Source organism: Sceloporus occidentalis, unplaced genomic scaffold (assembly GCF_023333645.1).
Source record: "Sceloporus occidentalis isolate IW3139 unplaced genomic scaffold, rSceOcc1.0.p SCAF_3, whole genome shotgun sequence".
NCBI classification, from domain to species: Eukaryota; Metazoa; Chordata; class Lepidosauria; order Squamata; family Phrynosomatidae; genus Sceloporus; species Sceloporus occidentalis.
Genome location: NW_028316983.1, coordinates 103,333,319 through 103,352,208, shown reverse-complemented (window position 1 = coordinate 103,352,208; position 18,890 = coordinate 103,333,319). Strand labels below are relative to the sequence as shown.

Genomic DNA, 18,890 nt, shown 5'->3' with positions numbered 1-18,890 from the left:
TCTATATTATTATATCCTCCTATAGTCAGTTTAAAGCCTCAAATACTTGTTTCTTTCAGCATATTTTTGAGTGAGGCTGACCAGAACTGACTTTACTATTCTAATCACAGCTGTACCACAGATTTCTATAAGGTATTATAGGGAAGGAGTCCTGATGGTGCAGTGGTTAAATGCCAGTATTGCAGCCACAAGGTTGTGAGTTCAATCCCAGGGCTCCAGGGTGGCCATCCATCCTTCCATAGGCCACTAAAATGAGTACCAAGCTTGTTGGGGGCTTACATGTTGTAAATCCACTTAGTGACTACTCAGTTCAGTATGAAGCAGTATAGAAATGTAAATGCTGTTGCTACTACTATGGCTATTATAAATGTTGTGTGCCTTAAAGTTTTTCAGATTTATAGTGACCCTAAGGTGAACCTATCATGGGGTTTTCGTGGCAAGATTTATTCAGAGGAAGTTTGCCATTGCCCTCCCCTGAAGCTGAGAACATAGGACTTGCCCAAGATCACCCAGAAGATTTCATTGCTGGGAGGAATTGAACCATGGCCTCCAAAGTCTTGGTCCAATGCTCACTGCAACATGCAGTAATACCTGCAGTCTTAATTTTATTCTTTTTCTATATAGTTCTTAGCATTTTTTCCCCATAACTGCCACACATTTATAACATTTAGACAATCCTAACTCATACCAATAAGCAGTTATTCCTTCCCCTTCATTTTAAAAACGGTTAACTCCTAGCTTTTGCATCATGTTGAACAACCAATTTACTAATTAAAAAGCACCATCCTCATATTTCTTTACTCAAAATCTTGGTAATGAATTTGGGTGATGGAATTAGTTTTCCTTCTCGACTAGTCTGTAATATTAACTCTTTTGTTCAAGGTATCATTCTGTATTTATCCCTTCCTCTGCTTTCCCCTTTCAAAAAGGATGGCATCTAAGACCCCTTCATTAAATCTGTGTTTTTTCTTAGAACAAATGATGTGTTTATTTTTAACAAATGAATAAATGTTTCTTTTTTAAAAAGATGGCTGCTTCCCTTTGATCCCATCAAAAGTATTTGCTTAAAAAATGTAATTACTTTAAAGCTTATTCTAAACAAATGGAGGAAAAATGCAAACATAAAAACAAGCAGAATAACCGAGGAAGAAGAAAAAAACACATTTGATCCACAGAAATATACAGCGCAGAATTATTGCAGTGTAAAAATAGATAAAAGTACTAAGCAAGCCAGATCTGAATACGGAGATAGATTAAAACATTAGTAAGTCATCCTCAGCCACCCTTCCTTTATATTTATGTGTTTGTTTTTGGAGGGAGATCCATTTACAAAAATACTAAGGGGAAGTCCAAAGCAAACTGCCACATTAAAGGACATTTATTACAGGAAACATATACTGAATGAACTCTAAATTCAGCCAGAGTTCAAAGTTCATCTTCTCTTTCTAGTGCTTTCTGTTTAAGCCAAGTATGCATTCTTAGTGTATGTAAGGCAACACTGAAGCCTCCCAAATCTGGATTTGCATAGGAATGAACACAGCGTGCATTTAAAATGTTCCCTAGAGTCTTCTGTAATCTTCAGTGGTGCCATAGCTGTCTTCTTGGGGGAGAACATCCCTGAACAAAGTACTCTACCAGATTTAAAGGAAATTCCTTTTGAACTTAGAAAAATGATTGGAATAAATAGCTTCTGATGACAGTCATTATTGACCCAGTCTGTTCAGATCTGAGGAGGGTTCAGATTTTAACTTTCTTCTTTCTTTTCCAGTACAAATATACCCCTGGCTGTATGGATTTAGAAGACTAGGAGCATTCCCCTGAAATTGTGCGCCATCCCTTCTTTCTAGCACTCATGCGCTACTTTACTCTCTTTACTCCCTCTCTCTTCTCTTTACCCTCTCACACAAATTCCTTCATCCCTATCCAGGATTACTTGATTATTGGAATTAATCCTGTTTAGTCAAAATGCTGTTGGAGGACAGATAATTCAGAAAATGCGAGTTTGCCTTTGCGCGGGGAGAAGGGGGAAGGACAGCTGTAAAAGATGGTAGATACGAATACACAGAGTCTTTAATATGCATGTCTCATTATAACCCTGCAAAATATTCAGTATCAATAGCCTCCTATTGCAAAGAGGAGGCTGAGGCTGAAAGAAAGGTCCAGATCAGCTGCTTGCCTTTGTGTTGACAGTTTTCCTACATTGGGGTCAAGGACAGATTATGCTCCTTCCCCACATGCTTTGCACCTCTGCACTGGAACACTCCTAAATGAAATAAGACTGGAGAAACATTCCTAAATGCAAAAATAAATATAGTGTTCTCACCTCTGTTTTATTATATATTTTATTTTAATAATATCTATGTGTTCATCATGTGTCACATTGATCATGGCCATTGTTACTAACACATTCCATAATGCCTGATGCCTAATAAAATTCTGTGAAAGCGAGTAGCTATTTGTTTGTTGTTGACTGCTGTCAAGTTAATTTCGACTTATGGTGACCCCATGAATGAGAAACCCTATCCTCAACAGCCCTGTTTATGTCTTGCAGACTCAGGGCTGTGATCTGTTTGATTGTGTCTGTCCAGATGTGGAATGTGGTCTTCCGCTTTTCTTACTGCTTTCCTGTTGTACCAAGGATTATTATATTTACTAGTGAATCATGTCTTTTTATTATATGTCCAAAGTACAACAATCTCAGATTAAGAATCTTAATGTATAGGGAGAGTTCAGGCTTGATTTCCTCTAGAACTCTTTACAGTCGTCCCTCCATTCTCATGGATTTGAGAACCATGGTCTTGAATATTCATGGAGAGGTGACTTCCATTAATTTCAATGGGGGTGCGCCCCGCATGCGCTCGTGGGCACGCACCCTATTCAAGCCTATGGGGCTTCAATATCAGCAAGTCTCCATTTTCGTAGGGGGTGGTGGTCCAGAACAGATCCCCCACAAAACTGGAGAGCCAACTGTAGTTGTCTTTTTAGCAGTTCATCATATTCATAGACCTCTTTTCTAGCACCACATCTAGCGATAAATAGAAACCTAAATGCTCAAAATGTTTTTGTGTTCCTTCTTTCACCAGATCAATGCAGTGAAGCATTTCCTATTTCTGTAACCCAATGGATAATTCAATTTTGCAGCACAGAATGCAGCTGAGATTAGGATATGCACTCCACTTTAATTGCCACTTAAATTTGCGAGCAAGGTCAGAATTCACAACACCAGTCTTTAGTGGGACAGTGTTATGACAGCGAAAGAAACATTAATCACTGAATCACAGCCAGCAGAAAATTACAGTTTAAAGGAGTGCTCATTAATCTCTAATGTAGGGATTGCTCCCCCTCCTTTTCCTTTTCTTTAAAGAAAGAAACATGTAGGTGTAATGTCAGGTGGTGCAGAGCTGACTGCAGGCACCACACATTAATAGCTAATGTGAGAAGTCTACATGTTTTATTAAACATCTTTTTGTTTTTCCTTCAACATTCAATTGCCTTACTCCTTGCGGAAACGTGAAACTGCCAACAGTTGACCGTAACAACATCAGTATGCTGATAAACCATCTCAGCCTGTAAAGAAAATGGTTGTTTCTTTTGATACTCCATGTCATGGCTGGCTGGGTCTAAGAACTAACAAGAAGTGTTAATTTTCTGTATTACCTAACTCATTTATTTAATATATTTGTATGCAAGTGTCATCTGTCATGGAACTCATGCACCGTACTTGAGATTTGTTAGCAACCTGCATCTCAGTTTGGGGAAAAGGCAGGGTATAAATACAGTGGATGGATATTTCCAGATATTCTGAAATATCTAGTCTCTCATTTGGGCAGTACTCAGATCCAGATCTGCTTAGGTTCACAAAATAGTTACATCATGTTCCCTCAGATGAAACAAAAGCACCTTGCTTTACCCATGCATAGTTATCTGAGTGAGGACAAAGGGACTGCAGGGACCAAACTGTTGTTGGCCTAGTCTGTTTCATGGTCATTTACCTCTTGCACTCAAGACAGACAATGAATAGGAATTGGAAAATTGGGAGTGGGAAAATGTCTGCACAAACGTAATGTGGCATTCCAGGAAATTGAATGCCTTCCTGCTTTGGAGTTCATTGTCAGGATTTGAACCTTGCTTGAAGGGGTGAACTGAGGACAGAGTATGGAATTATATTTTTTAAAAGTGACTTGACCTGTTTTTTGTTGTTCCATCTGCATAGACAATCATTTTCACTGGCATTATTGTTGAAAAAGTAATTGATCTTACCATAGCACCATTACATTACAGTTGGCCTTAACTTCATGCAGAAGATTGCCAGGGTGGGAGGTCTGTTCGGTTTGTAACAGTTGAACAGTATTCCCACACCACCCAGATCAGCACAAGTCCCTGCTTGTTGGTGTTTCTGTTGCTGAAATCTATGTCACATTAGTTCAGTGATGCAATGCTCTAACCTGACAGGAAATTTGAGTACTTCTCAAAGACACTTGTTGCAGTTGTTAGAGTATTCATCTCAACAAGTGATGCAGTTTTCAAAGGCAAGAACAGCAGACATGATCCTTTAGAGCTCTGAGAGATATGGACCCCAGTTTAACGGTTATTCAGTCATCGCCCACTCCCATCCCAAAATGAGACTCAAAGTGGCTTACAAATATTAAAACAAATACAGACATAAGTAAAAACATTTTTTAAAAAATCCAATGAAGCTACCCAGGGAATTAAAGCTATAAAAAGACAAAAATCAGTAAACCAGCATACTATTGAAAGCCCTTGCAGTCAGTTCCTTTTGAAGCAAAGTAATTTTTATTAGATGAAAGGAGGGAACAAGGAGAGGCCATTCTGGCTGAGGAGCAGCCACCAAGAAAGCCCTCACCCCACCAGACGTTATTGTGAAAGTGGTCGGACCATGAAGGGATATTTTTCCAGGTAACTGAATTATTTATCAGGGATCCCAAAATTGTATTTTGAGTGAAGGGCCTCAACAATGGTAAGCAGGTTGTTAATAATTTTACCTACTTGCAGACACAGGGCATATTACTTTTCCCATCCAGTTTCATTTAAACTACTTAAAAAATGAAGACTCTTAGAAGCACAATGCCCGCCATGTATTCAGTGTCACTCACTGCCAAGTAAATGTGCAATGGATAATTGCAGGCAGTCTTTATTACGCCTGAGGGAATGATCAGTGTCTGATGATTAGAACACTTTTGATGGCTAATTCCTGAGGAGGCTCAAGTCCACAGGAGTCTTGGGGTTATAATCTTGCCAGATTATTTCAGGGACATTCAGCACACACACTCCTAGCCTAGTGGGTATCTTGAGTGTCCTTGCCTTCCCTTTTCAGGCCCCTGTTACGTATAACACATGATTTTTTACCGATGTCTAAGGATGGCATGCTTACATCAGATCTATGTGTCCTGTTTGCTGCATATCACATCTGGTCAAAGAAAGGAATTGCCAAAAATTGTGATTGTGTACCTACTGAGGATTCTGAACAGTCTTCGAAGCCAGTCCCATCCATGTACAATACATTGTGATAGGGTAACCATGAGTCAGAAATGACTTGAAGACACAACAACAAAAGTCTACTGTAGGGCAAGGTGACCTATACCAGACTATTTCTCTCAAGGAGGGGTTCCAGCTGGTTTGAAATGATAAAAGGAACTCCATGCCACAGAGGCCACTTGGGTAATGCTGAATTCACACTGAATAATGTTTTTTCCTGTTAGCGTAAAGGCAAGCAGACAGCTTCAGTTCCAAGTAAGTAGGATCCTTTGCTCTGCCAGCCGATAAACTTTAATTTTGACCGAGAGCGCACATACAGACACATTCTTGAAATTCCAGTTTTCCAGTTTACTTGATGGTACGTATAATTAGGGACTGATAATGTTCCACAGGTTGGCAGGATGCATGTTGCTATAGCTTACCAGTCATGTTTGTTTCTGTTGTTTTCTTTGAACAGTTGATTCTTGCCAAAGCCAGATAATCCAGTCATTAACTCTGATTTATCTTACATACCAGCGTCAGCCACTAAGTGTATATCATCACTCATGCTTAATTCATAGCAGAATGCAAATTGTGCTGTGTTAGCCTTTCTAAAAGTCCATTAGCCAAAACAGAACCCAGTAATTTATTGTTACCAGTGCTTTAGGATGGAGGAGTGGGAGGGTGACGACAACCCTAAAACAGTGGGTAGGAACCAACATGAAGAGCTATTATGAGGAGCTAAAGAAAGGAACTTGGTTTTCCTGTCTTCAACTAGTCATATCTGTTTATTATGAGCAAATGATTGCTGTTGACCAAATATGGAAAGCATTCACCATAAATTGCCAGAGCTAATTTTTTAAATGGAACAAAACTGATTGCGAAACAGACCTATGCATTTTTTATCACTTACCGCTAGTTCTTTTAGGTATTTTGAAACATTTACTGAATATTGGTATGTACAGCATAGGATATGAACATTATGAAAGAACTGTCAGAGATGAGGAATATTTTTTTATCCCCATGGGGAATAAATTAAATTAGATTTCACCTTATGGGATGGTAGAAATGGCTCTGCTGGGGATATTGCTGGGAAAGGAATAAGCCTCTGCAATTGATTAAATGGGTAATGGTTGAACTAAATCAAGCTGCTCCAATCTTTTGTTAAAAACTCTTCCTCCAACTGTTATTTAATCAATTAACTCTATCAGAATCAGGAACATGGAGCTAGCAATGGAGGCATGTGATATTACCACAGGGACATACCTGTCACCTAAAAGCACACATGCCAGCTGAATGTATTTTTCTTAAGAAACATACAATAAATCAGAGGAGGCTAGAAGTTCACTCCAAAAGCACTATGAGAAGTAAGTGGATCTAACATAATACTACAGTTCTATATCTCCAACATCCCTAAATTGAATTTTTTTCAGGCACACTGCATAGGAGACCAGAAAGACTGCTGAATCTTGCTATCTCTGCCCATCATCAAAGATTTTTTTCATGCCATGGAGATGTGGCAGCTGGGATCTAGAATTCTGATGAAGAGATCTGGCTTCATATCCTCAGAGATTATTTGGTAATATTGGCAGCCGTTATTTTTCAGCCTAACCTACCTCACAGAATTTTTGAGCAGAGAATATATGACAACCCCTTATCTATTACCTTATTTTCATTATCTAGAGTCTTGATAAGTATTCATTTGCGGGCTGCAGAAAGAGTTCCTTGCAGGCAAGAGATATACCTTAGCATTTTATGTGAAGAAAGAAAATTGAGTCAGTAGGTACTCATATTTTTTTTATTTTCCTAACTGAAATACTTCATTCCTCCCCCCCCCACTACTGATATCAATCCATAATGTGACTCATATTATTTTCTTTAAACTTTTTTCACAGGATGTGCAGGTATCCCTTAATTATCAAAGTAGATGTGTTCCTGGGCATTACGTCTTCAGTGGAAACTTTGGCATCAGAGACAGAAATAACATGGATATGACAGGAATAGGTTCCTAATCAGAAAAGAGAAAAGCATTTCAGTAAGTTTCAGCAGCTAACAGTAATGCACATGATAAATGAAACAACCAGGGCAGTGAGGCCTTGCATAATTAAACAAAATAATTTTCAAAAACCTTCTTCCAAAATACACCCAGAGACATTTTCTTTCTTTCACCAGCCTCCAATTTCTTTGCTTTCCATTTTGGTGGCCCAACTTATAGATCAATGCTCTTTCCTTTTCTTTTTCTAAAAAAAACACCCCATATTGTGCGGAGCAGGTAAGGCAGACTTATCTGTTCTTCCCCTTTTGCATTTTATGCAATTCTGGTGGGAACTGCTGGTATCTTGCCTATTATAAACAAGTACACACAACTGTATAGCACTGGTTAAAGTAGAATCCCACTTTTTTCACACTTTAAGCTTCATTGCACTGTTTTACTGCAGATATGCTGCTGCAGCCTGACACTAAAAATCTGTTTCTCCAGCCATCTTTGCCATGCTCCCAATGCCAATGGTGCTAAAAACCTTCCAGCTACACAGGGGGTGGGGAAAAAATAAGGTCTTTACAAGCATTTCAAATACTTTATAAACATGAGCTCCTTTGTCAAAGGCTTTGATAACTGAGGCATGCCTGTATACCAGTGAATTTATCTTGCATAAAGTCTCATCCAGATACTAAAACTGTGGCCAGGTCTGAAACAAAAGACTACAACAGAAAATGCCCATATTTCTGGTATTTGCTGCATGGAGATGGTTTTCCAAGTTCATCCTTCCTCTCTGAGTCAATGCTAGAGGAAAGATAGCTTTGGATGGGGGGGAGGGAGGACTGGCTTTGTTGGCACATTTTGCTGGAAGCTGCTTTATCACTTAGCTATTAACACAGCAGGAAGATCCTGAAGACAAAACCCATTGCACTGAGATGACTTTTCATGATCAATTATTCTGAAGCATCCTTTTCTCTATGGAATTCCAAAGGAGCTCTGTAAGATGAGATATCTTAGCACATGTGAAGTTTCCATTAAGGAAAGGAAAACCCAGCACAGAGTTAGCAACCTGTGCCTGCTTCAGGATCACAACTACTTTTATTTAGCATCTGTGGGATGATCCCCTTGTGGTGTCCCTTCCTATCAGTATACAGGAGTGTGCTGCAAACAAGAACAGAACTGAAAAACCAGTTTGTTTGAGTGAACTTCCTGCTGGGAATTCCTTTTGAAAGTTGCTCTTAACACTGTTTTGTCTATACTTTTTAGATATGTATAAGCTGTATACAAGTGGTGCATGTTCTGGTTCTGGTGCATGCTCAGGTTATTCATATGTATCTATATTGTATTGGGTTTATTGCACCTAGTGCACTATATTTACATTTTATATATAGGTGTGTGGCACTGCTTTATTACTATGTTACTAGTATTTTGAAACGGCCCTCGGGCTATTCAATAAACTGTACTGAAGTACCGTTTTGTCTATGAGCAATGACAGAGAGGAAAATGCTAAAGATAAATGCTAGGCAGCATTTTCTGAACTGGTTTGTACTCCTTGGGGACAGCATACATACTGTGGGAAACTGGGAGGTAAAAGGGTGCTTGACTGTCTCCATAGAGTCATAGAGTTGGAAGAGATCCCAAGGGCCATCCAGTCCAACCCTCTGCAGTGCAAGAGCACACAATCAAAGCACTCCCGACCGATGGCCACCCAGACTCTGGTTAAAAACCTCCAAAGAAGGAGACTCCACCACTCTCTGAGGGAGTGCATTCCACTGTCAAACAGCTCTTACTGTCAGGAAGTTCTTTGTTTAGAAGGAATACTTTTTCCTGTAGTTCAAATCCACTGTTCTGTGTCCTAGTATCTGGAGCAGCAGAAAAGAAACATGCTGCATCCTCAATATGACATCCCCTCAAATATTTAAAAATGGCTATCATATCACCCCTTAATTTCTCTTCCCCAGATTTAACATACCTAGCTCTCTAAGACATTCTGCACAGTGTGGTTTTCAGACCTTTCACCATTTTGGTTGCCTTCCTCTGGAAAAACTCCATCTTGTCCACATCCTTCTTGAATCATGGTGCTGGTGAGGCCTGACCAAAGCAGAATAGAGTGGCACCATTACTTCCCTTGATCTAGACATTATATTCCTATTGATGCATCCTAGACTCACACTGGCTCTTTAGCTGCTGTATCACAATCGATTATTATTGGTATTTTAGGGCCAAAACAGATGGCCATAAAGGGGCAGATCTATGCTGTATGCAACTGCACACTGTGGTCCTGATCTGGTGATTTTTCTGCCCCCAAAAAAGTGGCAAGATGCTGCTTCTTTTTGGGGATGAAAAAAGCTGCCCTTTCTGCCATGGCAGCAGCTTTTCAGCATTCCTGCAGCATGGCATGTGTAAACCCGTCGCAAAAATGTCATGACGCAGCCCGCAGGGTGGCATGACACCAGCTTGGGGGCATCGTCAGGCCGTGCACCATGCGCGCACTTGCTCCCACAGCACCCTGAAGCCGGCCTTTTATGCCAGTCTGTTTTGGCCCTTGGCCACTTGAGAACACTGGTCTGACCTCTGAGCACTAGATGCAACTATAAATACAAAAGAAAAATCAAAATTACTCTGTGAAAAATAGTGTTGGAGGGTGGTTGCCTGGGCTGAGAAGGCATTGTCACTAGGCCTGACTGGCCTAGTAAACATCATACTTGGGTAGGCATTTGATCTCAAGCCTTTCCAGTCTAATATTCTAGGCCCTACACTACACGAGCTCTCCTGTCCCATTATAGCTTGACACTTAGGCCCGTTACAGACGGGCGTAAAGTACGTCCTGGGGACGTACTAGGGTTAGGGAAAATGCGTGCCTTACGTGCGCACATAACCCTAATACATCCCCAGGATGTACAAAATGGCGGTGCCCGTTCCACAGGGGGGCCGCCATTACAATGTCACGAATGTGCTGCCTCCAAACAGGGCGGCACAGACATGACGTCTTTGCGCCGTGCGAGGGCGCATAGAGCGCCCTTTCCACGGCACTAGAAGGAGCTCTGAAACGGAGCTCCTTCCGTGATTTGTGTCGCTGGCGCAGCCTTTAGACAGCTGCGCCAGCAATGCAAGGGAGAAAGGGGCCGTTGGGTGTCCTTGGGGCCAAGGACACCCCTTTCCAGGCCGCGGGGAAGTGGCCTTTTGCCGCTTCCCCGCAGCCTGGAAAACAGCGGATCAGGGCCCCAGAGGCTGCCGTTCTGGCAGCTGAGGCCCCGATCCGGCGGGGAAAGGAGCGCCTACAGGCTGCCCCAAAGGGCTGGTCTGTAATGCACCTGTGTAGTTTATTGCCTGTGATCAGAAAGTTAGTGCATTATAGGTTAATAGGACCACAAGAAGGTCAGAGCTATTAAAATCATCAAATACTAATTTTACTACCAATGTGCTAATGTTTGTATAATAAATAGCACAGCCACTTGAACTGTTTTGAAGGAAAAGCCAGCCTAAATTGTGAACACCACTCCTTTTTCTCGGACCACACCAGAAATCTACCTGTGCCTTGTGACCCCTGGGCAACAACTGGGCCATTTTACGAATTTTAATTGTGAAAATCAAACAAATTAAGAACTTTCTGTTCTGAGTTACACTTTCTTCATGCATTTGAACCAGATTTTACTTCAGAGAGTACTATGTAGGGTTTCAGTGGTCCAGCTAGCAATAAGTCAACTTCTCAGCAGTAAGAGAAATCCATTTGTTTCAGAGTCTGCAGATGTGTTGAAATCAGATCTTTTTTCCAAACAGGTGTTAACCAAGTCTAAACAAGCCAGGTGGTTTAATGGAATCCTTTAATTCCAAAAAGCTTGCATGAAGATTTAAGGTGAGACACCTGCCTCTGAAACTGCTGCAGAGATCAAAGCCAGGCTTTGACTCTTCAAATTAAAAACCTGACAGGTGCAGCTCATGCTGGGCAGCTCTACCGTGAACAATAGGGTTGCCTGTAATACGCCCATTGACAGAGCAACAAGTTGCAAAATTTGTGCTGCAGCATCTGTGACTGCTGCCCAGCCTTCAGAGCAGCAGCTGACACCTGCCTGCACCGCCTTGTTCCACATTGCTTATGGGGGTGTACATGCATCTTAATGACAGTCCTCCCCAAAGCTTCACCAGCTCTTTGATGCATTTAAAACTGGTGGAGATTCCCAACTTTCTCTTTACTGCCAATGAGAAAAGCCAAGAGGGGCATTTGAAGGAAAGAAGCTGTGGGTGTTAAGCCCTTTCCTTACTTATCCTCTGTGACATCTCCACCTGGTCACTGCCTCAGGAGATAAAATATACAGAAAAACTGGAGGCAATTGAATGCTTATGCATCCCCTTGCTAGCCTCTCTCCTACAAATGCTTCTCCACTGCTGCTTTGCATATTGGTGGCCGCATGTGTAGTTTTATTCCACAGCAAATCAAATGGGCAAAATTTGAATTCAGATTCCTTACTTTCAATCCAGTGTACTACACTCATTGTTTGCTGGATAAATGCCCATCTTGTATTTTTCTAACCCGTTTATGGATTTCCTAAAAAACTTATGTAAGTACCTTTGTAGAACCCATGTATAGAAGGACCACTGGTCTGACCTCATATCCATCTAGTCCTCTATTGTTGTTATTACTAATAGTGATCAACAGTGCCTTGGGGGACAAAATCCCAGGTTTGATAAATGAACTGGAAACATGGGTATCTTAACCATAGTCCTTTTACCATCTGTGTTCTCTCTCTACCACTGGCCTATGGGAATGCTTGTGTTTGGAAACAAATGTACTGGGAAGACATCTTTTATGCTGCAGAATTAATTCATTAATTGACCCAAAATCTAAAGGGAACATATAATGAATTTTCCCAGGGAAATGAAAGAAATCTTAGTCATAACAGACAGTACACCATCTCCTCTTATTTACCCAAACAATATGCAATTCAGCAGAAAGCCCCGATAACAAAATCCACATTTGAGTTACTAGGCCAAAAGCTAGTACACATAAGTCTAAGGTCAGGTCATTCCCAAGGATATTAAAGCGCTCACCACACATATTGCACAGAATTCCTCCCAAGAAAGCATTTTATCCACTTAGTTTTCATTCACTGTTAAGTATTAAGTACAGAGTTCATGAAATATATTACTGAGTTTGCTTCAATGTCTTTTTTTCTTTGTAGTTACTTCTGAATAACCAGTATTTGTTGCAATAAACCAATATTTATTGTACAGTATATGAAAAACAACACTGCATATAATTGTCTTCAATTAGTATTAACTGAAGCCTCCTGGAAAACAGAGCAACATTAAATAAATGATCATAACTGAAATAAAATAGGCTTAAGACTGTCCTTAAAAAGAGATGCTGACTCCAGCTGCTTCTAACTTCTGCCCCAAACTAAAAGCATTCCCTGCTATTTCACATTCATGGTCTGCTACACCAAGGCCTTCTGATTTTGCTTCCCAAAGAATCACTACCCAACCAATGCCTTGTTGAAGAGACTAGTCTTACAAATGTTGTCTTTATTTAAAAAATTAAGGAAGAATATTGAAGGTGAATATTCTCCATTTTAGGATTAGTCTGAGAGTGGAGTATATCTGGTTTCAAATCCATCCTCACGTTAAAATCATTGGGTACCCCTGGCCAGGTAACCATCCTTCAACTTGGTTTATCACAAGGTTACTGTGAAGATAAAGGTGTGCAGGAAAGAAATGATACACCTTAGTTAGAGAAATGTGGAAGAAGGGTAGGACAAACATTCCAGTTTTTAAAATGTCAATACACAATAAAATGCCTGTAATTTGCTAAATTTAAAAATATTATTATCTGTTATGAGTTGACAACGTATAGCTCTCCAGATGTTGTTGGACTGCAACTCCCATCATCCCTGGCTGATATTGCTAATAGGCAGACATTATTGGAGTAGAAATCCAGTAACATCTGGAGGGCCACAATTTGTCCACCCTTGTGTTACTAGAATGCAGCAGAAATTATATGCAAATGTACTAGCGATAGTATGTAGAGAGATTTTGTAGCACCTTTGAAACTAAGTGAAAGAAAGAAGTTGGCAGCATGAGCTTTCGTAGACCTCACTCTACTTCCTCAGATGCTTTTGGTGAAGTGGAAGCCAGAACAGACATATATATGCCATAGGTATGTGAGAATGCCAATTCAAATTCAAAATCCTTTTTGTATGGAATAGCAAGTCCAGTTTTAACAAAGGTGATTTGTGGACAAAGCCATACTATCCCATACACAAAGGATTAGTAATTTGAATTGACATTCTCACATACCTATGGAATATATATGTCTGTCCCTGGCTTCCACTTCACCAAGCATCTGAGGAAGTATACTGAAGTCTAGGAAAGCTCAAGCTGTCAACTTCTTTCTTTCAGTTAGTCTCAAAGGTGCTACAAGATCTCTGTACATACTGATTCTACAGACTAACACTGCTATATCTTTTAGTACTAGAGATAGGTTCTACTGAATCCCACAAAAACTTGCTTTCACAGAACTGTTACAGGATTCCTCTCCTGTGTTACAATGTAGTTTGAGGCTTTTCTTTCCTCAAAACTATCTCTTCAACCCTCAGTCCTGCTCCTGATTCTTTCCTAAATACACTCTTTTACTTAGTGACTTAGGGATGGGCTCCCAGTATCCTTCTCAATTAAGTGTTTTAATATTCTTGGTAGCATGTATTTGATGTTGTTATTTATAAATTACTTCCAGCAACTCCTTTGTGAATAAGAAGAAAAATAACTTTCAGTAGGGGGACGGTGAGGGGGGAAAGGGGGCAGCAGGGATTCAGTGTGTGGTGTGCAAAAAAGACAAGGGGAACCAGCAGCCTTTAGGACCATGTTGGGGATTGCATGAAATTTCTTTGCATGGTCCTCAAGAAACCACCTCACAGCCTCGCTGATCATTTTGGGTGGTGCTGTCTCCCGTTCTTTGCCTGCCTATGTGAGTTCACTCCCTTACTGGCGTCTTTTGCTAGAAATGGCAATTGGGAAACTCTTTGAGGCTTGGGCACAGGGCACTGCATCTGAGGCTCAGAGCAGCACCATTTTGGGACAGACTGGAGCATAGAGTTAGAGCGGGGGAGAAGTGGCAGCAAAAAGGTGTTTTCAGTTTTGGGACCCTGTTCAAGCCCTCTGCCAACCTGCCACCTGTCCCATCATCCCCTGCCTGCAATTTCACCCCAATGAAGGATGACAGTTAAGGAGGGGGCGTTTTAGATCCCCTCGTCAAGTGATGAGGGCATAATAATGGCGGCACCCTGTATACATGGTGCCACCATTGTTACATAAGTGCCGCGCGGTTGCCACATGGCACCGTACGGCACTTATGTAATGAATGCGCCAATGGAGCACTTGTTATGCTGCTGCTTCAAGAGAACCTGCTTTTGTGGGTTCTTTTTCTGCCGGTGGGAAGCCTCGTGGTTTGGTGGCTGAGGCTTCTCTCTGGCGGAAAAACAGGCGCTAACAGGCCACCCTTTTTGGGTTGTCTGTACCATGCCTTAGTTAGCTTCCTCTTTCTCCCTCAATTGTTGTAGTAACCAGGCTCACCCTCTTCTGCTCTGCATCCACTTTGTGGCTATAAGCAAGTAGGCTAGATTAAACTTTACCTATTCCATCTCCCTAAATAGATGTGAAAGAGTAGCCTTCTCATTTCAACTTAAAGATTTTTGGCTTAATTTCCAAACAGGAAGATTCATTCTGTGTGTATGTGTGTGTGTGCATTTGAATGACAGGTTGTGTAATTCTGGTGGGTATGTAATGCACAATGCTTAATGACAACACTGGAGCCACCCCTAGTCTCAGGGTTTTGCCTGGAAACCTCTAGGTGTGGAAACTGGCAAAAGCTATTAAGTGGGGACTACAATCTAGCTAAATCCAGTTGAAAATCCTAATAGCTTCACCACATTGATAAATAATGAATCAAGTGTAATATTTAAACCTCACAAGTGCTCATACCACAGTGGGCTTTCATTATGCACTGGGGTTTGGTTCCAGGACTCCCCGTGGATAACAAAATCTGTGGATGCTCAAGTCTCATTCAATCCAATAGCATAAGATTCTTCGTGATTGGGTGGGCTAGAAATAAATCTTTATTATATTATTATTATAACAAAATGGTATCTCTTATATAAAATAGAAAATCTAGGCTTGCTATTTGGAATTATGCTTTTTCTGAATATTTTCAAGTTATGGATGCTTGAATCCATGGATAAAATATCCGTGGGTAAGGAGGGCTGACTATATTTTGCATTCATTATCTCAATGATCCTTACAACAGTCCTAAAAAGTAGGATATTATTCTTCTGTAACAGACACTGAGGTTGAGACTGGCTTGTGTAATGATACCGAATTAAGTTTATGGCTCAGGTGACCATTGACTCATAAACTAATTGGCACAGAGGTGTAGAGTTTAGCACTATACACTATGCATTTGGAAACATTTGGAAAAATAGATGCATTGGCCCCTGGACAGTTTTTGAGGTGCTCATCAAAACTCCCTTGCCCATTCTCTACACAGCCCAGAAACATATTATTATAATATCATAAAAGCCCAAATCCTCAGAGGACTCTGCCAAGCCAAATTCTGTGATTTATGGTGTCATCATAACTATCCTGATTTCCAGTTTCTCTGCTGAAATGAAAACCATGCAGTTCAGAAAATGGGATCCAGACCTCAAGGGATATTAAATATACTTTGTGAGCAAACTGAGTGGATTTTGATAATGTTCCTTTCTTATTCAGTAACAAGAACAGGGCATTCTTCTTTTAAAAAGCAGAGTTCTTTCATTTGTAAACTAGGGGCATAATCACCTTTATGAAACTTATTCCCAGCTTTTTCCCTTTCAAACAAATTGTTAAAACATTTGCAATTCATACTAAAAGTAAAAGGTAACAGTCTCTAAGTGTGTCTCTAGCTAACATTAATCAATGTAACCCTGGATGCAGAAGGCAGATATACTTACTCTGTTTCATACAGAACAATATTTAATGGTAGAGTTAACCCCCATGAACTCTGATGGCTATGACAGACTTACTGAAATTCAGTCTCCTGCTAAATCTATTTCCTAATAATGTTTGATATTAAATTCCATATGCCAATTAAGGTAAGGAAGACCATGCTTCCTAAACTAAGTACAAGTGTCTTGAACTTTTAAACAGATGAAATCTAAACATTAAAAAAAAAACACCCTCAAACAAACCTCAGGTTCACTGAGAAAGTGCTATTTTGCTTTACACTTCCCTCCATCTCTTCCTTTCTCTTTTGGCATTGTTAATGCTCATTTAAGTACCTACACATGGGATTGCAAAGGACGCTAAAGGGTCTCACTGTCTTCTAATGACAGTTTGCTCTCTGAAATTTAATGCTGTTAAAATGATTGAATGGCCAACTTGGAAAATCTGTCTCTCTTGTGTGCCTGTTTGTGACATCTGCTACCTTTTTATTTGTCTTCAAAATTAAATGCAAGGCTTTAGAAAATGCACTTCAGATGACAGGGCCAACTCTTGACAGGCCAAAATGAAAAAGGATACTGGATTTAATGCTTTGAGGTTTCACAAAGGCTGCAGAGTGAAAACTGTCACGAAGCCAAGCTAATACGACTGTTTCCTTTATGCTCAGAATACTCACCAGGGATTTCACTGCTTCCACACAGGAAACAAGCATTGTTGTGCTAGACCAAGGATTTATTTCTTACAGTCTAGAGGCATGACTAAAGCATCTCTCTATACCACTGTGGCCACCCATCACAGTGCCCTTTGAAGGGAGACTACAGTGGCATCCACGCTGCAGAAATAATCAATTTTGACACCACTTTAACTGCCGTGGCTTACTGCTATGGAATTCTGGGAACTATAGTTTGTTTTGGCCCAGAGCTCTCTGATAGAGAAGGCTAAATATCTCACAAAACAATTCCATAGCATTGAGCCATTCTAGTTAAAGCAGTGTCAGACTGGATTTCTGCAGTGTGGGTGCAGCCTACAGCTCCCCAATATGCAAAATGCTGCCAGAAGGTTAGTACTCCTGTAAATACAGCCTGTTTGTTCCTTGCTCCATGCACTAAGAGGGCAGAAGGGGATGGGGAAACATCTGATCAAGACCATCATCCTTCCAGTGGAATCTCTCCATGTGAACTTAGCAGTCTCCAATGAGACTTGGCAGTGCAGGGCACCACCCAACATTTTTTGTCTCATTGCCTGGGAAAAAAATACTTGCAAGATCTTCATTTGTGAAGAAAACATTTTAAGTAGAATCCTGTATGTGCATTACCCCAGTACAGGCAGTGGCAGCAAGAGAGAACAAACAAAACTGCATATGCAGCAGTTATGAAGGCAGGCAGGTACTGGAGACACAGGCTGCTGAGAAAGATACAGATTTGGTCAGCTTTTTCTCATCATCATGTGTGAACCCAGGAAAAGTGTCATCCCCAGCATAGTGAACTGGAAAGTGAGGTGGAAAGGAGGCATCTGCTGTAATTCACCACATACCAGATGGTATCTCATGTATACGTCCAAATCAAAAGCCTAAGAACTAGTTCCATCTTTTAACTGAATCTTATGTAGCTGTGTGTATATATAAGAGAAAAATAGAGAAACAGAGAAATGAGAAGGAAAAAATAAAATTTAAATATGTAACTAAAAAAGAAATAAAGTACATGTGAATATAACATAAAATTTGAGGAACCCATCTTTTTTTCCACTTGTGCTGTGATTTGCAGTACACTCTTATGGATTCCACATTACTGATAAAAAATATTTTCCACCTTGCCATATCACACTCAGCAGGGCTCCTCTTCCCTTGCCATATTAATCCATCTTCTTTGGTTTCTGTTCCATTAGAAAGTGGCTTCTTTTGAAGGGAAAGGATGAAAAAAGGGGTTTAGGAAGCCAAAGCAGCATAGCAGAAGCTGAGGACGAACATGATGGGAACTGGTCATGGAAGTATACTTCCTAGTTGCCAGCTATGGAATCTCAAAATGGCACACGCCTATATCCCACTTTATGTAGGAATCTACTGCCACATTTTGCTCAGTTTGCACACCAATTTATGAACCAAGACCTGTGAGAAATTGAAAGATCAAAATCATTTGGATGTAGTACAGCACCAGTTGGGTTTGTCCTTTGCTGTCACACTATTCGCCCAAGATAGAGGGCCTTGGGGTATTTTTCTTTCAGTGTGGGCCACTGGACAATGAAATAATCAGAAAAGTGATAAAGAATCTTTCCAGAGAGAGATAAATTTTCCACACGACAGATGCTCTCGACATAAACAATAGTTATTTTCTTCAGTCTCAGCATCTTGAGTAGAAGAGCAGCTACACATATGGGGACGCAGGTTCCTGGGCCATTGCATAGCACCTGACAGAAAAGAAGAAAGATGACTAGAAAATGACACCTATAAAAACCAACAATCATTAATAAT

The 18,890-nt window shown here is 40.5% G+C and overlaps 1 protein-coding gene across 3 annotated transcripts in view; it reads right to left on the bottom strand.

Annotated features, from left to right (window-relative positions):
* Positions 1-7,326: 7,326 nt before the first annotated feature.
* Positions 7,327-18,890, bottom strand: part of ALG14 (ALG14 UDP-N-acetylglucosaminyltransferase subunit) — a 50,748-nt gene continuing 39,184 nt past the window's right edge. Inside the window, exons 4-6 of one of the 3 annotated variants that reach the window (XR_016280500.1) lie at positions 18,232-18,826; positions 9,426-9,544; positions 7,327-7,483 (exon numbers count right to left, since the gene is read on the bottom strand). Coding sequence is in view for 1 of the 3 variants with exons in the window: in XM_089515692.1 (XP_089371818.1) it covers positions 18,596-18,826 (231 nt within the window). In the remaining 2 variants the exon portion in view is untranslated. Of the gene's footprint in view, positions 7,484-9,425; positions 9,545-18,069; positions 18,827-18,890 lie in introns of those variants that run through there. The other 2 variants (XR_016280501.1, XM_089515692.1) reach the window with 2 other exon arrangements.